This window comes from Cryptotermes secundus, unplaced genomic scaffold (genome assembly GCF_002891405.2).
Source record: "Cryptotermes secundus unplaced genomic scaffold, Csec_1.0 scaffold92, whole genome shotgun sequence".
NCBI classification, from domain to species: Eukaryota; Metazoa; Arthropoda; class Insecta; order Blattodea; family Kalotermitidae; genus Cryptotermes; species Cryptotermes secundus.
In genome coordinates, this window is record NW_019728498.1 from 378,951 (window position 1) to 402,348 (window position 23,398).

The 23,398-nt window shown below is 39.9% G+C and overlaps 1 protein-coding gene across 2 annotated transcripts in view; it reads left to right on the forward strand.

Annotated features, from left to right (window-relative positions):
* Positions 1–23,398, forward strand: part of LOC111865146 (limbic system-associated membrane protein) — a 239,771-nt gene that overhangs the window by 214,217 nt on the left and 2,156 nt on the right. For both annotated transcript variants that reach the window (XM_023852912.2, XM_023852914.1), the window contains 5 exons: positions 10,959–11,087; positions 12,208–12,345; positions 14,765–14,914; positions 17,304–17,375; positions 21,349–21,435. In XM_023852912.2, coding sequence (XP_023708680.1) covers positions 10,959–11,087; positions 12,208–12,345; positions 14,765–14,914; positions 17,304–17,375; positions 21,349–21,435 — 576 coding nt within the window. The remainder of the gene's footprint in view (positions 1–10,958; positions 11,088–12,207; positions 12,346–14,764; positions 14,915–17,303; positions 17,376–21,348; positions 21,436–23,398) is intronic.

Below are 23,398 nucleotides of genomic sequence, written 5' to 3' on the forward strand. Positions count from 1 at the left end.
ACCTGAACCGGCACGCGGTATCTCAGCCGGGGGTGTCAAGTAGGTTGTCAAGAGACTGGTTAAAAAACATTGGGCAAAGCTTCCTTCAAGGACCCAGGAACTAGCTGAGATAGGTGTGAATATTACTTACAGAGTACTGTCACCAGAAATGACATCTCTTCAAATTGCAACTAACCAACAGTCCCACTTACGAAAGGTGCCTGAACGAAGATGAAACAATCTCACATGTTTCATTTGACTGTGAGGCCATTGGCTCTCAGATACAACTGAGCGAACTAATATGAAATAACAGGATAACCAGCTGGGCCCTGGAGAGGGCTGTTTGTGCTGGTCTCGGAAGAGACAGGGGAGAAATGTTAAGTGTCTAGTAGGTAGAGAAGCGAGACGTAAGAGACAGAAGTCGTGTGCCTGGCTCCTAGGCATACAGTGGAGAATGAAAGAGCATAGTTAGAGGAGGGAAGCAGGGATAGCAGAGTGAAGGCTTAAGGCTGATGAATGACCAGAGAGGGCAGAGTTTGTGCCCTGATAAGGGTGGTGTCCACGGGCCTACGTGCGCAGAACCCAGCTCTGCAGTCCCTCGAGGGAGGCTTCCTACGGTCTTTCAGGGAGCTGATGAGAGGTTTCTATGCCTTAACTCTATTCTTTCTGGTCCCTCACACTAGTAAACTAAATTACAGGATAACTGTGAACACCGCCAGTGTGATTCAATTTATAGATTTTTATTGCCTCTTTTACATGTTTCGGTCAACTGACCATCTTCGGAAGGCATAAGATCAGCATGTCCAGGAACTACTATTATACTCGTAATACACACTTAAAAGTATATATATAAAAAGTTATTTACAAATTATTTGGATTAAAATCTAATTGATGTCTAATATTTAAGATCTTGAACCGATATGGTTTGCGTCCTTGTGCCTCTTCTGTTGAAACGGAATGTTGGGGTATTATTTTGAGTCCTCAGAGGTCCTCTTAGTGATGTCGCCCTCCTTCTTTTTTTAGCTTCTTATCATTCTGCAATTATATTACGGGTATTATATATACCCTCAATTTATTTCTGTAACGCCGAATTTATGTGAAATTTATCTCATGCGTTCCTACCCGTATCGTTGTGATACAATCGCACTGGACGGTGTCAAAATTATTCTATAATTCCATGCCTTGCTCGGACAGAAACCATCCTGTTTATATTGTTGGGATGGAGCTGAATCTCAGCCCCATCCCTGATGATGCGATCCGCGTGTCTGGGTTTGGTGGACAGGGCGGTTGTATTGTCAAATCCTACCCAGTTACACTAGTTTAAACACAGTTAGGAGATAACTGTAATAAGACGAGCCTTGCTGTATATTTGCTTCATAAAGACTATTCCAAACTCGCAACGAAATAATTTACTCTTCTCCTTTAGACTTATCTGAGGATCGATTATGTTTTTAAACGGAATCCAGAGCAAAATGATTTATAAATAAGTGCGAACCTTTTTAAAAACAACAGGAAAGCTGAATGTTAGCCGTACCTAGATCAAAGTCTGTTGATGATTAGCCCTCAGAAGTATTAGTTTCTTCCAAAAATATTAAGAATTGTAGTCATTACCTCACGGAAACACATTCTGTTTACAACAGTCATTCCAAGTGGTTAACATAGTTTAGCGAGATGTCGTTATTTATTTTGAGATGTGTGCTGGCATATGCTACGTTAAAGCAGATGGTAGAGGCTGCAGCCGCTGTGTTTAATGGGTTAAATTAACGGAAACTTATGGCCAGAATGCACGTCGGATTTTAAGATTTCGAATATTTTATAATTGGCTCTTTTTATAAGCGTGTGTAACTGTTCAGTCTCTGGGTACAAGCAAAATCTGAGGTATACAAGGTGTGGCAATAAAGAAACCGGATTCATGCTCTAACCCTTTATTAAAAAAAATCAGACAGTCGAAATGTTATCCCCTTCAANGGTGGTGGGGGGACAGCGCGACAGATGGATGGACTGACAAAGACAGAGAGTTAGTGAGAAAAGTAGACCGGTAAGTAGATTAGATGCCGGTCACGGTAGCCGAGCGGTCTAAGGCATGTAATGTCTTCGCTCGCTTGGAAACCTGGATCGTGGGTTCGAATCCCACTCAGGGCATGGATGTTTAGTTTGTGTGTGCGTTTTTCTGTGTTTGTGTACAGGTAGAGGCCTTGCGACGAGCTGATCACCCGCCCAAGGTGTCCTACCGAATGTGTAAGATCTAGAAAAACCTAAGTGAACTGAGAAGTTCAAGGAGGTAGGCCTAGGCCCACTGGGGCTGTAGCGCCAAAGAAAAAAAAAGTAGACTAGATAGAGTGATTAGATTGGATTGATTGGCTGATTAGACAGAAAGATAAATGGTGGCAGACGGACGGATAGATAGATAGATAGATAGATAGATAGATAGATAGATAGATAGATAGATAGATAGATAGATAGATAGATAGATAGATAGATAGATAGATAGATAGATACAATAGCTCTCGGGAGGCAGACTTCAGATACAATATTCCGACTGGTGTTTTCAGAAGCATGTAAGTTATCTAGCAAATACGTGAAATGTACGTAAGATAAAGTAGAATGTGTCAAGCATATGACATATACGTATATTCTATTTGAAAATAAAGTTAATCTCTAAAGATATACAAAGAAATTTAGCATAGTTATCTGTAATATATAGTCACGTTCCTGTCTCTTGAGATCCGAAGAACAGGATTCCGAGGCTAGAAGCACCAAGGTATGATGAACACACGTATCGGAAGTAAAGGCAGCCGTAGCAGACACAAGACTTCTTGCCCAGAAACTAATCTCCATTCAGCTACCTATATGAAACCGGAAGTGACAGATCCGCCTACTCTTGGAACTCAGATTAAGAGCAGGAAAGAAGAAATTGAAGCAGCTCTCTCTCTCTCTCTCTCTCTCTCTCTGTTTGACTAACTTATGAAGTAACAAGTATTCACTTTCTTTTACATGCAGATCTTATATCTATTCAGCAATGCACCCACGCCACGTATCAGTATTCTGTTGGATTCTAAACTCCAGGAAGTTTGTAAAAGAAGGAATACGTGTTAGTTTTGATTTCTAGTCTTTCATGAATTCGGCGATAATTTGTTGCCGATATTACGAGTGCAGAGTAGCGAACACGGGGTGACATCCTGAACACTACATCGCTGATCAGATTGTCCATTGTAATTACACAATGAACTCTGAAAGCAAATGAGAAGTTATTCGTATAGACTATATATATTTAAAACTGCAGGAATACTCCCCTTATTCACTTTTCCAAACACTCTCTATGATCCATCATTTTCACATAAAAGCAATTATACTTAATGTTCCGTATATCAGTTTACACGTAACAGACTTCATATTCTTCTCCTTCTTATGGATTTCCATTTTATTGCACCCATATTCTGATTTGATATCCGTCGAAAATTACGGTTGCTGTTCTTCTGTCGCTTTGTAGTGGACAGGTTTCCTTCCGGTCCAGTGAGTTAGTTATCATCATCAAGGACTTACCACTGAAATATTGAATTTTGCTTAACTCCTTATATAACATTATAGTAATTTTTCGCTTCGAACTCGAATTTATTTGCTCAGTCAGCCTGTTTCAAGTGAAACACAGAAACAGTTTGAACATAACCATTCCCTAAGCGTGTTTGTCGTTGCCCAAGAATTTGAAGCGACAAATTAAAAGTACCCGTGAAAACAGCTAGAAATATAGAATCTTAAGTTATCACGGCGGGGGTCATGACGAATTGTTTTCAGGAATATAACTCCGTGTAGTCCGTTGAAAGTCAACGGAAATTTTGGAGGAATACTATATCGCCTCCTTATTCAGGGTCGAAGAATAATGCAAGCAAGAAGCCAGCGCGAAGCAGGTAGCAAGCAGAACTGTTGACATTTAGATATATTTTACACTAATTCAATACCAGTGCCTATAAATAAGAGAGATCACAAAGATTCCTTGAGAATTTTTAAGTCAGTGCAATCTCTATACTCTGGGTTGTAAAGTTTACGTTTATTTTTGCAATTTGAGTAAATGGCGATCAAGACTGATTCTTAAGCTAATGCGAATATGAAAACAAATTATGCTTTCTAACACGCGCCTGATATTCTGGAACGTGCCTGTGGTGACAATTTCTTAGTTTCATGTAGTGTCTGCAGCACACTTAAAAATGTTGTAGAACGTGTGGTTATTTTCCTTGTGAATACATGGGCTTTATGACATAACTGATTTCTTATATTCATATGAAAATTTCAAAACAAAAATTTCGTTTATATGCATGTATGTTTATGTCTGTATGAACAGTGTAACTTATAAACTGAAACTGTCCCTTGATTTCAGACCCGTAACCAATTTCTAGAGTGTAGTCGACTGAAGGTGTGTTGCTCTTATAGAAAACATTGTAGAATAAATTTTGATGGTAATTTCGCATACTGTGTAACGCTGTTTAAATACACGTGCCCAATCCTGTAGAAACTCTACAGTTCAAGCCTCAAGGAGATCCAGCCCTGTTGGACTTAACAAAAAGTGACAATAGCTTGATGTTCCTGGGTTTGCGTGCTGTAATTGTGACTTGTATTATTATTATTATTATTATTATTATTATTAATTTCATACTGCCGTAACAGATGCGACGCAAACATAAGGTTCAGTGCAAGGATTACGTTGCAAGTGCTCGACTGCACTACATATAGCATGCACATAAGGAAGTAAACACACTTTCTTGTCAATTATTGTATGGCTATATGTCTTTGTAACACCATATGACATATAATTGTTTTCGTCATAAGCCACAATGGGCTGGAATGCAGTGTAAAGATAAGAACGGGTTAAAGATCAATAATTAGTGATTCAGGTAACCGTGCACATTACGTACAGAGAGTGTATAGGACCACTAACAATTGGCAAGTTATCTCTCCAAGTAAACAGACTCACATAATTTAAATCTGACGAATATGTGATTCTGTCCGCTAGGTCTGTTATGTCTATTCCGATATTAATAGGAAATTACGTTTCATAGAGGGCAATATTCAACCAATAGCAACTATTCTTACCTAGGCTGCAGTTAAGTCTTCAGAACTGAGATCTTGATTATGATCTGTAATCCTGGAAGGACGATACTGCGTCGATTCTGAAGGTCACAGGAACACGATTAATCCTGAAATGAACAACAGTGCACGGTTAACTTTCTGAGGATCGGAAGATAGTCAAATCCTTAAAGAAAAGGAAAGTCTACTTCGATGATTATGAGCAGTTTCCCCACAAACACTACGGGGAATGTTTGGAAAGATTAGGCTATACAATTCATCCGGACTCTACACTGTTGTACTTCATAAGAAATCTCATGCATAAACGAATCCCCTCAGTATAACACGGGCGGCTGCTAGCCACCCAGTTTCTAGGGGGGAGCCGAGACATCAGGGATGGAAGGAAAGTGTAAATTCATAATCATCACTCGGTATTCTATTCACAAGTTTATACTTACATCTGCGTTCTGCAGACTCACATTTGCCTCAAGGTGCGCTTCTTTCCGCTCAGGGATCTACGGGTTTCTTCACACACTAGACTAGAGGAGTGACGACGTGGAACATGAGACTATGTGCGTTAAAATTATACTTACTTCCTCATTATGAGACGGAATGCCTCAGTCGGTATAGGGACGGGTTGTGGGCTGGAAAACCGGTTATTTTTTTCCGGGCAGGGACAAGATTTTTCTCAACTCCGCAACGTCCAGACCTACTCTGGGGCCCAACCAGCCACTTATAAAAGCAAAAGCTGAGTGAATCCCGTTCCAGACCCACTACTTGTCAGAAAATCTGATAGTGCCGGGAATCGATCCCTGGGTTTGTAGCCAGAACTCAGGCCATTAGCCCAAAAAGGCAGTCTCCTACCTACACACAGGACAACATAAACGCAGAATAAACGCACATAGACATCTATGTCCTCAATGGCATTCTAACTCACGATCCTAGTGTTTGAGAGGACGAAAACAGTTCATGCCTTAGACAGATCGGCACAGGGCAACTTTACTTTCTGTTTTTGAGTGATACAGCATATCCGGTGAGCATTATTAAAACACATGGCACTTGCGATAACTTTTGACTCGTTCTCAATGAATTCCAGAGTAGATTCTTCCTTTTTTCTTATTTATTAATGTGAGATAGTCATCTGGTAACATGACACGTAAGTCGGCCTAAACGTCTCCCCCCACCCCCCCAAATTAACATTTTTAACTAGAGGATTATCGTGAAAGATCGTGTCACTCCCTACTGGTCTCTGCAACTATGTTCTTTCCCATTTCGTACTATCAACTACAACAAACGACACTACCACGTACACTGGCATAGGATCATAACATTTTACATAGAGCCACACTGTCGAAATACACGCAACTTTTCTTAAGGTCATTTTTATTATACCTTCCAATTAAAAAAAAATGATACCTCCCCCTTTATCGCTGCTAGATAAGGGCTCGGTAAAGACGTACCGCGGCAATGAATACACTTTCAACAATAGAAAAATTGTTGCACGCGGTGTTTTCTGTGCGGTCCGATTCGTATCAAATATTCAATATGTAGTGAAAGAGAAGTAGGCGAAAATGAACTTCCACCTGTTCTTCTACTATACTTTCTGACTCTCTCTCTCTCTCTCAAAGAAAGTACTTGATTAGTTCTTCCCAGAACGTCTTGTCTTGCAGAAAGCAATGAAGCACACTGGCTGTGCGAATTCTAGTATTACTTGTCCGTCGGCGATAACTAGCAAACCATTGGAGCAGTGAACATAAAGTTTTGATACATACTGGTGTTCGTCTAGACATCTCGTGATTGAGGCTAGGTTCGTGCTCAGACTCGTGTGTGATAAACCGGAGTCGTGGGCTAGAGGGTGGTTGCCAACCAGGCGGGTACTTCAATAGAGGCTCACTAAGGCACATTGCACCAGAATATCCCAAAGCAGCGCACGATCAAATTGCACACAGCCGACAACAATCGCCCAAATTATCTGCAGGCCCAGCAGGACCTGCCTGGAAGCAACCTTCAACCGTAGTCACAAATTCTGCATGAGTGGGTTTTATACAGTATGTTCGTAATTACAAGCATGGCGATGACGCGAAACTCTCTGTTACATGGCACAATTTTAACAAAAACATAATTTATATTAGATTTAATTATACGGGTGTCAGACTATAGATTTATAGTTCATCACGGCCATGCTTGATGTAGTGAAGCGTATGAGGGAAAGTTGGTGAGTAAAGGTCTTCAAGAGCAGCCTCCGTAGTCCAGAGGTAACGTTCCCACCTCATGACTCGTGGTACGGCGGAGGTCGTCGAATTTTTAAGGGCGGAAAAATTCAGGAAACAAGTCCTCCGGGAGGGACTTTAAGCCGTGTGTCCCGTGTCGTAGCTTTACGGCACGTAAAAGAACCTCATATCTCCAAAGGAGATCACTGAGCCAAATCAAGGCTCTGATAGATGGGAGAAGCATTATAGACACCGCCAAGCTAGTGCAGGCCGAACTCGCTGGCTCGGCGGGACTGATCGTACGCACCAATATCGGTAGGGTATAGAGACTGGTAGAATATCATAGAGGGAAGCACAATGGACCAATACTGGTCTCAGTGCATGGGGAAATCCACCCTCTCCAATAACTAACTAAAGGTCTTCAAAGAGCTTACTGTATAAAACTATGATTTAAAAATTTCTCTACTTGGAATTCAGTCACAAATCACTTTCAGCGAGGTGGCTTAAGATATGTATAGCCGGAAACGCGGATTTCTCTTTTCAGGTAACACACTAAGTTTTAAATTATTTACGTGTGAAATACTAGCACAAGTAAAGGAAATGCAGAAAGCCAAGCAAGTTAGTGCAGCGATAAAGATGTAGATATCTACTGCGAAAATTCTCTGTTCGAATTTCTGTCGATACTTCGAATATTCTTAGGTCTTTCGTGACTTTCTTTGGTGTCTCTAGGCACTTTCCGACATCATAACTTGATAAGGACGCGACCTTCTTCCTTTCAAAGCCTTTATAATCTATACTTTATCAACAAACTTACCATTCGACACTACATACTGTAGATATTGACGGTGCTGTAAAACAGTACATAAAAGACAAGTAAAAATAAACATTTATTGCGAGTAAAAGTACAAATATATCTACAGCAATTGGTGATTGGTTAATCAAAAATGAGAATACTTTAAAAGAATTATTGTTTATTTTGATGTAAAAGAAGCCTTTCAAACTTTTATCAGACTGAAATTTTATCAAAATATGATTCAGAAAAAGAAACACTTTTCTCAAATTATTTTTGAGTCCATATATTAATTTTTGGCTTCAGTATTTCTAAAGCCCATATTTCACCCATATTCCTTTTGGATATTTAAACAAACACTCACTAATTTAATTTTCCACAGGCCTACATACAGCTATAATATGTCTACATCGCACTTAGAGAACACTGGAGCTGATTAATTAGAGTCTGGGAACAATTCACTTTGCTTGAAACGTATTCCTTTTAACAGAACGTCTGGAAGGAAAGAGCCAAGTTGAATAGCTGCTTCACGTAAAGTTGCCTCGGGGATTGCCTCTCCTTTGTCGTAATGACCGATGCGGAGCGGCTCTGGTGAGAATGTGCCGAGTTGAGCCTAGGGGAGCACCTCCTTCTTCCAGTAACTAGCTGGGATTCCCCGGGGACGCCCGTCGTCTTTATAAGCAAAAAGTCCGGCCCGGCAAGAAAAGAGAGGGGTCTGAGGTGGGGATGCAACCCGCACTACAGGTCCCTAACACGATTACGTTCCTTCTCCTTTACTTACTGTACCAAATAACACTGTTAAAAATACAGAATCTTGCGAAAAGGCGATATATACGTATAAGACTTGATACAAGGAATAACATTACATAGACTATACGAAACAAAATGTAATTTACTAAAATCTCATTACTATTAAATTAAAGAAGAGGGTCGGTAATTCTATTACAAACGCGTGTGGCCGACGCGGTGGTGAGAATATACAGTAAGACGTTCACACTCTTACCAGGCTCGCCTCAAAAATACCGAAACGCTGCATTTAAGATATTTTGCAAGGTTGCAATAAATCAAATTTGCCCGAGGTCTATGTACTCGCAAATATAATGTGTTTTATTATCTGTATTTATTACAGGAAATAATAAAGAGAACCAGAAGTTATCACTTCGCATTTATATAACAACGTCTTATCAATTTTGGCAGCTTATTATTATCAACTTTAATCTGATTTTGGCTGCCTCTTCTTATCTACTTTCATTCGATTTCTAGACGATACAACATCCAGTGTATCTCACACAAGGCTCTCACAATTGAATTACCAAATTTTTTTGTGATTTGCCTCGTTCTCGCAACGACCCTGATGACCGAATTATGGCTGCATAAACATTACATCTGTAATATGGGAGTCAAGGATGAAATGGGCAGGGTATGTAGCACGAATGGTGGCGAAACGAATCTATATAGGATACTGGTGGGAAAGCCCGAAGCAAAGAGACCACTAGGAAGACCAAGACGTAGGTGGGTGAACAATGTTAAAATGGATTTTAGAGAGCCAGGATGGGATGGTATGGATTGGATTGATCTGGCTCATGATAGGGACCAGTGGAGGGCTCTGGTGAACACTAAACCTTCTTGCATATGACAGGCTACTATGTGATAATACGGACCTAGTAACTGATTAATTCTGCAGCATGTCATCAGATCAAACATGATTTGAAAATGTTGCGTACATTATCCAGAATTTAAGGGACTAATTAAAACACAGCGCAGCGAACACCACTCCGGATCTTCGTGAAACAGTTCACCATACATCGTGTTACAGATAATTCCACAACAACAAAATCCTTATTCTGTTTGTGCCGTGCAAAACAGACTTTCGTACACAACACAAATCTGTTCATTTCGGATGTACTGATTTGTAGAGACAACACATCCGTAGATGAGTTGAATAATTTTAACAATTTCATGAACATGGATTTTCATAGGCACTCTTCCATGTTATATACATGCGGATAGGCCATACCCGCAACCAGGGCCTGAGAGACGTGAGATGGAGTAGAGGCCAGCGACAAACGTGGGGTCCCACCCACTCCGAAATACATACTGTCACGAGTTTATGGCTTCGTGACTAATAATAACGGATTCTGGATTGGAGGATTGGATTTATTGATGCCTTCCTGAACAATCTCTTGTAATCACAATGAATTACAATAACTCAAATCAATCTTCAGCCGAACCCTTCTTCCTAGACTACCGAGGACTCGCTCCATTCTCATTCTGATTTGATTTTTTCTGTACTACCTATATACTGTCGAGGCGGATCCATAGAAAACACAGTTTCCTCTATTATGTTTACAGAGCCGCTGCATAGAAACGGAACTTATTCGATTGTTGCTTGCGTATTCGTTGTCGCGGGAATGTGTTTACCGAATCGTTGCCTAGCAATGGGTCTACATATCGTACTTTAAATATATATGAATATATTTAATAAATATTTATTAAACTACATTTTAAATTATGCAATAGAAACAATTCATATTGTTTTATAATTTACACATTATCTATTTGACATATTTTGACAATGATTTAATTTTAAATTAAATAAAATATATTTGGAGCCCCTTTAGGCCAGGTACCTGAGCCAACTGGCTCTGCTCTCCCGTCTATGCTGATCTGCTCGTAACAGAATTTAATAATTATTATAACTACGTACATTAATATATGAATCCCACTTCTTGTTTCGCATGAAAGGCCTGACTATATCATTTATTATATGCCGTATCATGTAACCTATATTCATTGTAGAAAAGTTGTCTGACCGAAGTGAATACTGACTCTCTGTATGTCAGCATTCACTGGGCTTGTGTGTATTAGGTTTAATTATATTATTGGAGTGGTAAGTAGCGGAAACACTTGCTGATTTCCAGTGAACTATGTGGACGGTGAAGTGCTACACGTTGTACGAGTCAGCCGGCTCCACATGGGGGCGTACTTGTGCGTCGCGTCCAATGGAGTGCCACCTTCAATCAGCAAGAGAGTGGAGCTTAGAGTTCAGTGTAAGTACCGGTACCGGTTCTCACGGCCTCTTCGCTTGCGAATTTATTTTTTATTTCTACCCTGAAGATGGAGGCGTTACGTTCCTCCGAAACATAGGTTAACACCACATCTACACGGTGCCACATCCCAGAAGACTGCTTTCTTCACAATCTGAGTTTAGTTCCTAAAGCAGCCACTGCTGCTCACAGTCGCATTTTAAATAAGATTGCCGTAATGACCCAACTCTCTGATAATATGCGGAATTATCCAGTAGGCCCTGATGGGGGAAAATGTGCACGACTTCATAAACTATGTGTAAAATGCAAAGTTCGCATTTTCCGTAACAGCATTTAGGGCTTTCTTATTAGTTGCTGTTACTCGCACTGGTCTTCCTGAAGACAGTTGGGAAGTTATTATATCCTTAAAATATTTTAAATGTAAAAAAATACTGAAACATAAAATGTCTGTCTAATAAAGTTCTGCACGTCCTGTTGCAAATATTTATCATAAATATTGAACGAAATATTAACTAAATTGGAGAATTTGAAAACGGAAATGCAGAAGAATGAAGTGTCTNTACTCGTAATTAACTTTCTCTTCTCATTTTACGATTCGACGAAGCTAGGATCTTACTACTACGTTATTTCGAAGATCAAAACATGTAAACGTACGTACCCAAGCTTAATTTGTTAAAAAGGAATGTGATATTTTATAAAATTAAAGAAATTAAAATTTGCGGAATGAAAAAACATAGAGGGCGAAAAAGATTTAGAATGTATTTTGGATATTATATGTTGCTGCTCTCACCGCCTCCACCACTACCACTAATAATGTATTAAACATATATATAACATGTATATATCAATTGGTTTTAAATGTTGGAGGCAGAATTTCCAGCATATTCTTTTCCTAAGATTGAGTTAACAAGGCAAAAGATCTACAAGCTACTTGTAAAACGTTTCAAGTTTGTAACACATGCTGATATTTTGCATTATAAGGGCTGAGGGAATGAACAGTACTCCTGATGAACAATCAAGCCATGGACATTTTTGTGTGTCCCAAAAGAGAAGCAGACATTTCTGACTCTGTAATAATTTTGCAAGAGATGGACATCAAACTGAACTTCTTGTACTTCTGCAGTTCCGCCAATGCTCACCATAGCGAACCAACTGGAGGGGGCGTATCTCGGTCAGGACGTCTCTCTGGAATGTCTCTCTGAGGCGTATCCCGCATCCATCAACTACTGGACCACAGAAAGGGGGGACATGATCGTCTCGGGTAAGTGAAACCACAATCTGTCACCACGGTGGCAATATCGCTGGGAAATTCTGGCTCTGTTTACGAGAGAACAGAAACTGTCTTCAGAACCATCCTCGTACGTAAAGTTACTGTTGTAAGGAACTTTGATTAGTTGCTTAGGTTTTCTTTTCGGGTTCCGATCTTAAATCGAAGTATTCATTATTTCCAAACAGAAAATTTCTTTGCGTGCAAAGGAAACTAAGAAGGCACGCATGGTATACATATGAAATTGCTGTGTAAACATCTACCTGACCACACGGCGTCATATATCAGAACACAGCAATCCTCAAAGTATCCGCCATAAGAACCACAAATCTTATATTATGATTAGGAGCTGTATCTCCTGTGATGACGCGACGTGTAATCCGTTATAGTTCAGAAGATAGAACTAGTCGTACCCACCGATGTGAGAACTTCAAATCCTATTTATTATTATAACAGTTGTGTATATAAGTTTGCTGTGTATTGAATCAATTTGTACGTACTTAAAATAACTTTACAAAGGAATTTTAGCGTTGATATGTCCATCAAATTAAAAATACGATTAAAAGAAACACTTGTTTCCTAACATGCCAACTTCCCTACGAACAACATTAGCAGCTTAAGCATGTCTATAGAAGGCTATATTTTTTCCTGAATAGCAGACATTTAACATATAAAATTGTCTGATACACCGTGAAGGAACTCAATGAGCAGCATTTTCCAAAAAGACGACGATATCATTTTGAATCAAAGTAAACTTGAAACTTAAACAATGCATAGAAGTGATATCTCCTTTTACGTAAGGCGTGCAATTTTAACCGCTCTAAAGCACAAACGTATTTGTAATGGACACAGAGAAAGAAACGACGACGATGACAATTATAATGATGACGATGATGGTGATGGTGATCATGATGATGTTGATTCAATTCAATTCAGTTCAGTTCTTTATTATTTATGTGCTGAGTCAACAGCTACAAGGCCAATTATGGACAAAGGATATTAGTTCAATTCAATTCTTAATTAATTATGTGCTGAGTCAACAGCTACAAGATCAATAATAATAATAATGACTCCAGTGAAATATTTTCTGAGTGACTTCATTTCACTAATGAATCGAATATTCTTACGGACTACTATCACGGTTTTCTGCCTCAGTATCCGACTAAAATTCGAGCTCAGATGCTATTTAACGTCGCATTTTGTGGTAGTAGGGTGAACATTAACTATACCTATTAACAACTAGACAGCCAGTTATAAAATTAAAACAGGGTTCCTTATAAAAAGAGTAATATCTGTAGATAATGTCAGTTACAACTTGAAGTGCATGTACAAAAACCCATGATGATTACGTTACTTTAACGTAATTTTTGTACAAAGATTGCCGTACATCATTCTTGTATGTTGGTGCTCATAATAGCCACAGGATTTCCACAAAACAGGGGAGGAGAGGCGAGGTTAGCTCAGAGTGGCGGCTGTTGCTGGCTCGGTGATTAATTATTAAGACAACGAGCCGCAGCGAGTTCGCGGTTTCACAGACGCGCAGAACCCGTGGCAACATTTGCAGTGAGGATTCCCACACGCGAAACAAAAATATGTTCCGTCCGGATTTGCGTATTACGACTGCTTATAAAACCTACTGTGAACATTTCAGATTTCTAACAACCAAAACGTAGTACAATTTGGGGTTTACACGTTTTCCAAACCGGTCATTCGTGGACAGACACATTTATGTATGTTTGTTACTATAAATGCATCTTGTTGTGTATTATATATTTCTTTACTGAAAGCCGTCACAACACAACAATTAATAATATACACAGGATGTCGTCCATTGTTCATAAATGCATGTCTGTCCCAGGTGTTTTGTTTCGGCAGCTTGCCCCTAACGTTCGTAGCCTACTTTTCATTTATGAGTGCAATATGCCCCTGGTGTGCGTGTTTCCTCCACAGCGTGTGGCGTTGTAAAGACAACGTGAGGGGCAAGCTGCCGAAACAAAACACCCTGGACAGACATACATTTATGAACAAGGGACGACACCCCGTGTGAGGTGAAATAAAACGCACCAAAATAACGTGGGTATAATAGAAACTTGAAAGGATTTTATCTGGTTTTACCTTAAAAGGAGGACTACATCGTGTGATTTTAACACGAAGTAAGACAGTGTAGCAGTTCTAAGACAATTTAATATAATAATTGTGACATATCAAGACACCTGAAGATGGCCGTCTGAGGCCGAAACATGTAGTGTCAAAGTGTAAAATGTTAAACTAAAATTAAAATTAAGTACTGAATAAAAAAATGTTGCAATATTGACGGACGATAAATAATCTCAAATCTTAAATAGACGTTCAGTTTACTTATATTCTATCAGAAGGTTTAACAGGTTTTCTGTGTGCATGTTGTCAATCTCAGGGGACAAGTACGAAGCTGTATCAACTGACAACGACTACAAGAAATACATGATGCTGAAAATACGCAACGTCAAGCACAATGACTTCGGATCTTACAAGTGCGTAGCCAAGAATTCACTAGGCGAAACAGATGGGATCATAAAACTAGACGGTAAGTTACTTCATAAATTATGAAGGGGAAAAATAATAGTTCTCACCACTATAAACTTCCATGCATTAACTGTGTAAATTTGCACAGTAAACAGCACATTCATAAAGTTCTCTGTTGGCGTATTTTAAAAACTTAACACAAGGCTGAATCATAAACATCCGCATCTGTAACAAAAGTACTTGTTCCGAGGGACATGACTCTTATTGCGTACAGCCGACTTCCGACATAACTTGCATATATGAAATACTGTGACAGATTGGGCCGTTTCTAAGAAACAAGTAGGTAAACACGTTCCACAGTATTTGCGAATAGGCGTCCATCGCTACACAACGGTTCTAGTTACTGTGGTTCACTGTTTCACTGTTGAAAGCCGATAACCACGGCAGTGAATTGGAGGTTGCACAGTAACGACTTAATAAAAGAAGAATACGCAAAGTTACACCCTTCAAGGCGGTGTCTGTTATCACAGCCGCCTAACAGTTATAACTAGAAGTCAGGGGGGTCGAATACCTCCACCGAATAAACCCCGTGTGGAGATGGGGTCGAATACCTCCACAGTAGCCCTGTGAGTAGTAGGAGGCAATGGCAAGGTAAGTTTGGTTCTGTGAGAGTACAATTTGGTCATGAGTCAAACGGAACTCAGACTCGAGAATGACTGCGCTGGCGAGAGCCAGCAGGAATTGTAAATGACAGACCCACCCTCTCGCCAGAGACAGCGCCCCACATCAACAAACCCGCAACTGTCTGACAGTAACAAAAATCTGATCGTAACCCCCAGATGGGTACCTTATTCCAAGATAAACTGGCTGACTGAAAGTCGGTCGTAACATAACTCGACTCGGTAGAATAAGATGTCAGAAATAAGAAGTGACTTCTTTAGTTTAAGTGGTGTAGTCACAGTAACCTTTAGAGCGTCATCATTCTTCATAGTTACGACTTGTTATAGTTAAAATAAGCTTGAAAGTGCTATAATTAAGTGTAGTTACGTCTGGTGAACATCCAATACATAGACTCACCGAGCCAAACCCGCGTCTAAAATCACTGATACACGTAACAATACAGAACATGACACCATGTCCCATAAGCTTTGGGGTTTGCACGATATGATCATTTAGATTCTGAACTCATGAATTGTGACATCGTATGGCCTTGTAGGTAGATAATATAGACGCGCTGCCTCCATTTTCAGGGTCGAAGTGAATAAGGTAAGGATGCAAATCAGCTACATAAGGACATGTTAAAAGTCCTATACCTCTCCCGTGGATTAGAGTGATCACTATCCTGTCAAGTTGCTATGTAAACTGACCACATCCTCGCCCTACCGAATTGAACCCTGCCGATGAAGGCAACATATTTACCGGAAACTTTTGTATCCACCTGCAAGACTACACGGCATCACATCCACATTCCTGTGTTGACCATACACAATCGTCTAGCCCAAACTGCACATTCTCAAACGTATCGGCATGCTACGGTCTACACATCACGAACACAGAAACACATGCTGAAGATCTAAACTTACACGAAATGTGGTGCTACTGTCAGCTACCGAAAACACAGTTAAAAACTCTACATTAATATCCATAATTTAGCACTAAGGAACCAGGATACGGGCTGTACGGCCGCGGATCGATTCAAAATACGGGTAAAATTTCTTTCTTTTCTCCATAGCGACCTGTCCCAGCGTCCTATGCAATGGGTACAGGAGACAAGGTTCCCTGGGAGTAAAGTGGCCTGGGCGTGAACCTGGCCACACATCTCCATCTGGTACCAAGGTCAAGAATGATGGAGCTATAATTCCATTTTTCACATGCCTTTGTGTTTTAGTGTTTAATTACGTAATTAAATACAGGGACAACTTAGTCTTTAGTTTTTGCCTTTATAATTTAACCACAATATAATTGTAATATAGGAAGATTACGGCAAATTTCCAAAATTTTCAGTGTGATTTAAATAGAATAATATTTCAAACAATGGAATTCCCCGTGTAAAACTTGCACGTTTTGTACGAGAATTGTAGTTCAGAAATAAATACATTCAAAAATATATGAATCTCAGTCAAAGTATATCCGAGGTGAAGCTTGCAGGAAACTCGGAAATTAAAGAAAAAATACTACAAGTTCATTCCTACTTACATATCTCGAACTAAGTTTCTGAACGACAGAGAAGACAAGAATGAGACGACAGAATAAAATTATGAAGGAGCATAGGGAGATAAAGGAGATAAAGTGTGAGAATGGGAATGGACATGCCTGGAATTTGAGGAATGCCGAAACTTTCGTTTTCACTACCAGAAAATTAGTTCCAACTTTCGAAGATGACAACTGTCATATTAACCGCTCTGTACATAAATAAATAAAAGGGTGAATATATTTATTTTATGTTACAGAAATTCCAGCGCCAACGACCACCTCCACGCCAACAATTTCATCTGTAACATTCCCCACAACTAGGAAGAAAGGTAAATATTAAAATTAATTCTACAAATAATGTGTTATAAGCTGTCTTTGAACATATGTATGTATATGTATACAGAGTGTAAATAAATGTATGTTACTTCGCTATGTGGTAGATAGATGGGTTCAATCCGAGCACATTTTGTTAGTACACCCATGTCCGGAAACGCTTTGTTTACACGTTAGGGCCTCTGAAATGCGAAGGAAGACGCCGTTACCTCTTAGCTCTCTGGCTTACTGGTGACATTTACCTAACATTTCTCCAAGAGATCTTACCCGAGCTGCTGGAAGTGTTGCCTTCGGAAGTCCGTGGTAAAATGTTTCCAGCATGATGGCGCCCCAGCACACTGCACTAGTGTCATCCGTGAGTATTTGAATGAAACTTTTGGATTGGACGTGGAGGCCCAATAACCTGGCCCCCCTCGCTCCCGTGACTTGATTTCACTCTGGGGGTACATGCAAAGCCTGGTGTAGGAGACTCCAGTGGATAGACAACATGATCTTGTGGCAAAATTTGCAGTAGCAGCTGAAACCATCCGATATATGCCGGGAATCTTTCAAAGAGTTCAGCATAACATAGGCAGGCAGTGCAGAACATGCAATGAAGTTGACGGCCGCCATTTTGAGCAACTCTTATAATATAAAACAACGATAGTACCCCCTAAAACTTATGCACCCTCTTGGAAAATTTTGTGACCTTTAGTGCCAAAAGGAAGCTTTTCCGGACATTGGTGTATTAACAAATGTGATCAGATTAAACCCATCTATCTACCACAGAGCGTTGTAATGTGTATTTATTTACACGCCGTATAACCTTACCTGGGATAGAACCCGGACCTCCGCCACTAACCACGTGANCGGGAGATCCGAGGGGTCGGAATTCGAGTCCTGGTTTTCCTCCTCTCCACAGCGTCCAGACCGGTTCTGGGGCCCTCCCAGCCTCCTATCCAGTGGGTACTGGTCGCTCTTTATCCGGGGTTAAAGCGGCCGGTCCCTGAAGATGACCACTCATTTCAAACTAGTGTCTAGGTCAAGAATACGTGGAGCTATACAGCCACTTCCCCATGTATTCATGGTATGGTGCTTAACAGGTTGAGCACAGGGACAACTTTCCCTCACCATACTATACTCGTATATTATTTACACACATACGACATTTATAAAATTCATTGCTTGCAGATTTTTGAAGGAGATTTGAGGTACTCACGGCAGTGACTATAGAGAGCCATGCTGTCTGCTAGCAGTTCCTACCAGACTGCATGGCATCATACACCAAAGAATGTTACTTTCCAGATTATATGTATAATAGACAAAAGGTAGGAGACAGATTACAGTCGCTAACGACATTCGAGAATCGATATCTTAAAACCAGTACTTTCAGAGCAGCACATTATTTTTAAAAGTGGAAAATTAATTCTGTTAGGAATTAAATATACGTCGGCTTAACGAAGTTGGGCAGACTGAGTTATATAGAGCTGAATTTTTGGTACTGAGTGCAGTTCTTTGGGAATAGAAAATATTAATAAGAAAATATACACCGCTAGGTATTCATTGATTTCGACAGAACTGTCCAGGTACGAAGTAATAAATTAAAATTGAGATTCACAGGCTTCTTCATCCTATTCCTGCTGCCAGAGCAATGGGAAAAGGCTGTTTCCATCACCTTATCTTATATAAAGAGAAATCTTCGGCTGTTTATTCGTTCTTTATATACAGGATGTCGAGATGAAAGGTATTTCCATACCGTTTCGTCCATTTCGGCCGAATTTGGCATTGTAGTAGACGAATTTCTTCGGGAATATTTTACATACTATAAAATCCGAAATAGTTTGGTTTAAGTATTCCTCAAACGTTTCGAAAAAATCAGTCTTTTGCTTACTGCTCTAAAATAATTCGCCGGAGTTTACCAAGGTTTCTTGCCTTCGAAATTACTTAAATAAAAATCCTTATTAATTTTTAAACATAATTTGGGTGCACTTCAGTCATTAGACGGTTAAGTATACGTATGTATTATACTACCGAAGAACACTGAAATGTAGCAGGGTTTTCCCCCCTTACCCAATGAAGTGAGATTCAGACGCACAAGCATGGCTTGATACGAATTAACTTTAAAATGAAAGTCTTCCTGAATGTGCTCTGATGCTGTTTTAGCTTCGGCGTGTTCATAATGTGACCCTACCAAAGAGGTTCACGATGGTAATCACCGTCACCAATAAATACTGTCATGATTTAGAGTGTGACTATAGACGGGGTTTGTATTGGTGAGTGGATTTATTGACAACTTATGCACGTGACTCGGTCCTACAAAGAATTACAGCGCCACAGCCAATCTCCACAATTCACAAATCACCACAGATCCCACCAAGCATTTTCCAGCGTGCTGTGTTTCCACCAGTCGGTCCCTGGCAACGGTTTCTAACAGTGGAGTTTATTCAGTTTCTTGGGCTCACGTCCTCTCTTCACAGCTACCAATACAGAACTCAACGGAACTGATTTGATTGCCCCAATTGTATTCAAGACAACTCCTCGGCACGGCCCACGTAGAAAACATCGGTCATTCTCGTAAGTTAACCGTTTCCGCGGGAATATATTCGCGTCACCTAGCAACGGGCGTCGTTTTGTGACCGTTACCAAAAAACAGGTCTACACGCTACAATATCATTAGAAATTGTACAACGGCAGCGAATTTCGAACATCACCACTGGATACCAATTATTACGGCTTTCAACCACCTCTGTCAACCAATTATAACGGTCACCGTTGTCTCGCCGGACAGCAGATCGTCAGTTGGTTAAGGAACCAAAAATTGTCTCTGTCGTGGATAACTACAATCTGTCTTTTTGCAGTAGCGTAAATATCCTCACTGAGAATGGGAGTTCGGAGATAGCAATGAAACAAAAGCTGCTCAGTAAATAATCCATAAAAGCGCAACAGCTTCTCTTTATAAATAGGCAAGAAATTTTGTCCTTAACTACATTTATTACACACTATAGAAAACAATAATTACACTTAACGGTAACCTCCAGTTTCCTTGTTACTGTCACAGATGGATCAGCGAGAAATCTCTCATTTCTTACATACCTGTTATTAATGAATCTGTCCTCATTTACCCTAACCTGTTAATAAAATACTGCTTACAATTTTGAAACAAAGGTGTGGACTCATAATGGTTACCGGGTAAGACGAGGATGATTTATGTCGGTTTTCTCTCATGCAGCTCCGCTTGTATCTGACTGGTACCTCTTAATGCCACGTCACACTTACTGTTTCCTACCCATTCATTCATTCATCAGTAATCTGTCAGACGACAGGTAGTTTATTGCTCATTTTTATAATTCTGTACTCTTAAGTGTAATGTTATTCTCATTCCAACGCCAACTTTCGTTTCAGAAAACTATTTCATTGACTTCCATTCTCAAGCATGATGAAACAAGCTTTTTAGCATTACACAGGCTACGTAAAATTTCCTGCAAGTTACTTGCTTCAAGCTGGTACCTTGCTTAGCTTTTTATCCTGACGACGGAGGCGACATGTTGTCCGAAACGCTGGTTGAACTTAACGAACTACTCTCCCAAAATAAAAATAAAGCTCTTCCATTTTCTCTTCTATTTAAATCAAACTGGATTAGTCAATTCCATATTCACGTGACGGGGTATGTCCCGGATGAACATGCTCCATGCTCCTAAGGATAAAATCATTTTACTTTCCAATCATACAGCCGAATTCTGCATGTGTNACTGCGTTACATCCCAAAATAAAAATAAAGCTCTTCCATTTTCTCTTCTATTTAAATCAAACTGGATTAGTCAATTCCATATTCACGTGACGGGGTATGTCCCGGATGAACATGCTCCATGCTCCTAAGGATAAAATCATTTTACTTTCCAATCATACAGCCGAATTCTGCATGTGTGTTCATGACTAACGAAATAATTTCTTTGACATGGGAATGCCTTGTGGTATAATTTTCATTTATAGCTCGAGGAAGGGGAAAATCCTGGAAGGACCGTATGCCAGAGAACCAAATTCAGAGCGACTTCGGTCTCGAGGAATGGCGTGACGCAGGTAAGACGACTTACAAGACAAACAATAATTACAGTCCAATAAGGTACATCTGTAAAATTTCTTGCTTTTAGATTTACCAACCACAAAAACTTATAATGAATTTATTGTTAAATTCAAGTTCATACTCTATTTGTAATATTACTTATGAAATTCAGCATGAAATTTCGCCAGAAACCGATAGAAAGTGCAAAGGAGTATGTACATGAGATGTGTATACTCGTACATGGCCTATCTGCTAATGTATTATTCATTTATTCGATTTATATGAGGAACCCAAACCTTGGACTGTTAACACAGTGCGCTAATTTGCGAAATGCTCCTAAGAGTCAATCTACGTCAGAGTGCATAAACAGAAACTCAAAGCAGTCTAAATTTATTTTTAATTTAGGAAAACTATAAACATGTTCCATCGAGTCTTATGCTTATTCGACAAAAGCTCCTCCTTATGATGTTTATTTACAGCACTGGCTCTTGAAACATTCCTGCGTGTTTACTCTCAAGCCCTAGCTTTCCCATAAATATTTATGGTTTGTCAGACTTTTATCGAAATTACTTGTAATTAGGTGTTTATTTAAGCATGCTAAAAGTCAAGTTTTACAATCAAAACATTAAATTTAATTTGTGAAGCGACCTATACGCAAAGGAATAGAAACTGTACTGCTTTTATACAAGAAATATCACATATGTATATTAAAGTAAAAAATATCTCGAATAAACAGAAAAGTAGAAGGTAATATTAATTAATTGATTAGATGTAACAATGGTAAATGTCCAATATAGGGCGGTTTGTCGCTGGTTGACCTTTGCGACGGTCTCGGGTTTGAGCCAGGAAAGTCATGTGGGATTCGTGGTTGACAAAGCGGCAGAAATTCTCCAAGTATACAGATTTCCCTTTTTCAATTTTCATTGTTCTAACTATTCTACAGTCACTTGCCATCATCGTCCGGGGCTGATACAATGGGCTCGATGGTGGCAGTAACACTAAGTGGACACAGACTCACCCCCCCTTTTTACAAATTAAAAAAAAATCAAGTATAACAACACCAATCACAGGGTCAAGTAAACACGCTATTCTAAATTTTTTTAACTTTAATTCTTAATTAGTTTTAAATTAATTCACATCTACTGCTAGTGGGGTGGGACTAAGTCCCTTGTACTGCGGCCACTTCTGGCCTATTGTGCCAGCCCCAGATGATAGGTGAGGGTGATTGTGGAGCAAGTGGTGGAATTAAGATTGGCAGGGGAAACCGAAGTACTTGGAGAAAACCCGCCCCAGCGCCACTTTATCCACCACAAATCCCACTTGACCAGACCCGGGATCTAACCCAGGCCGCCGCGGTGGGAAGCCAGCGACTAACCGCTTGAGCTGTGGCGCGGCCGTAATTCACATCTAACTCCAGTTTAATTTAATTTTATTTTATTTTATACCATTACAGCTCAAAATCGAAAACTGAACAAACCAGAGGTCCGCTACTAAGCAATAATTACATAATCGTACTGTCAAATATGAAGGAAAATGTGGATCCATACCGAATATAAATCGAGCTTCTAAGTACACAGAGATATACCTGATGATGAATCGATAGGTTCGAAACATGTCTTGATTAATACAAATGTAAATAACCTTTGTTATTACTCGTATGTAGGTTTTGAGGTTTTCACGGCGATGACAATGAAGAAAGTTGTCTTCTGGGTTTAGGCACCGTGTATTCTTCGTTTTGGCCGACGTTTCGGAGGAACGTAGCGCCTCCATCTTCAGAGCAGTTGAATAGCTGCGGAGAGCAGTAGCTGTGGTGATAGGATGTGGAAGGTGCTGCTTATATACGAAGTAGGCAGGGGGGGTGGTTAGGGAGAACGGACCAATGGGAGCAGTGGAGAGCGATTAAGGCCATATATGGTGTGTGACTAAGGGAGAGGGGGAACGGCCAGTGAGTACAGGAAACTTGAGGTCAATACAATAGCA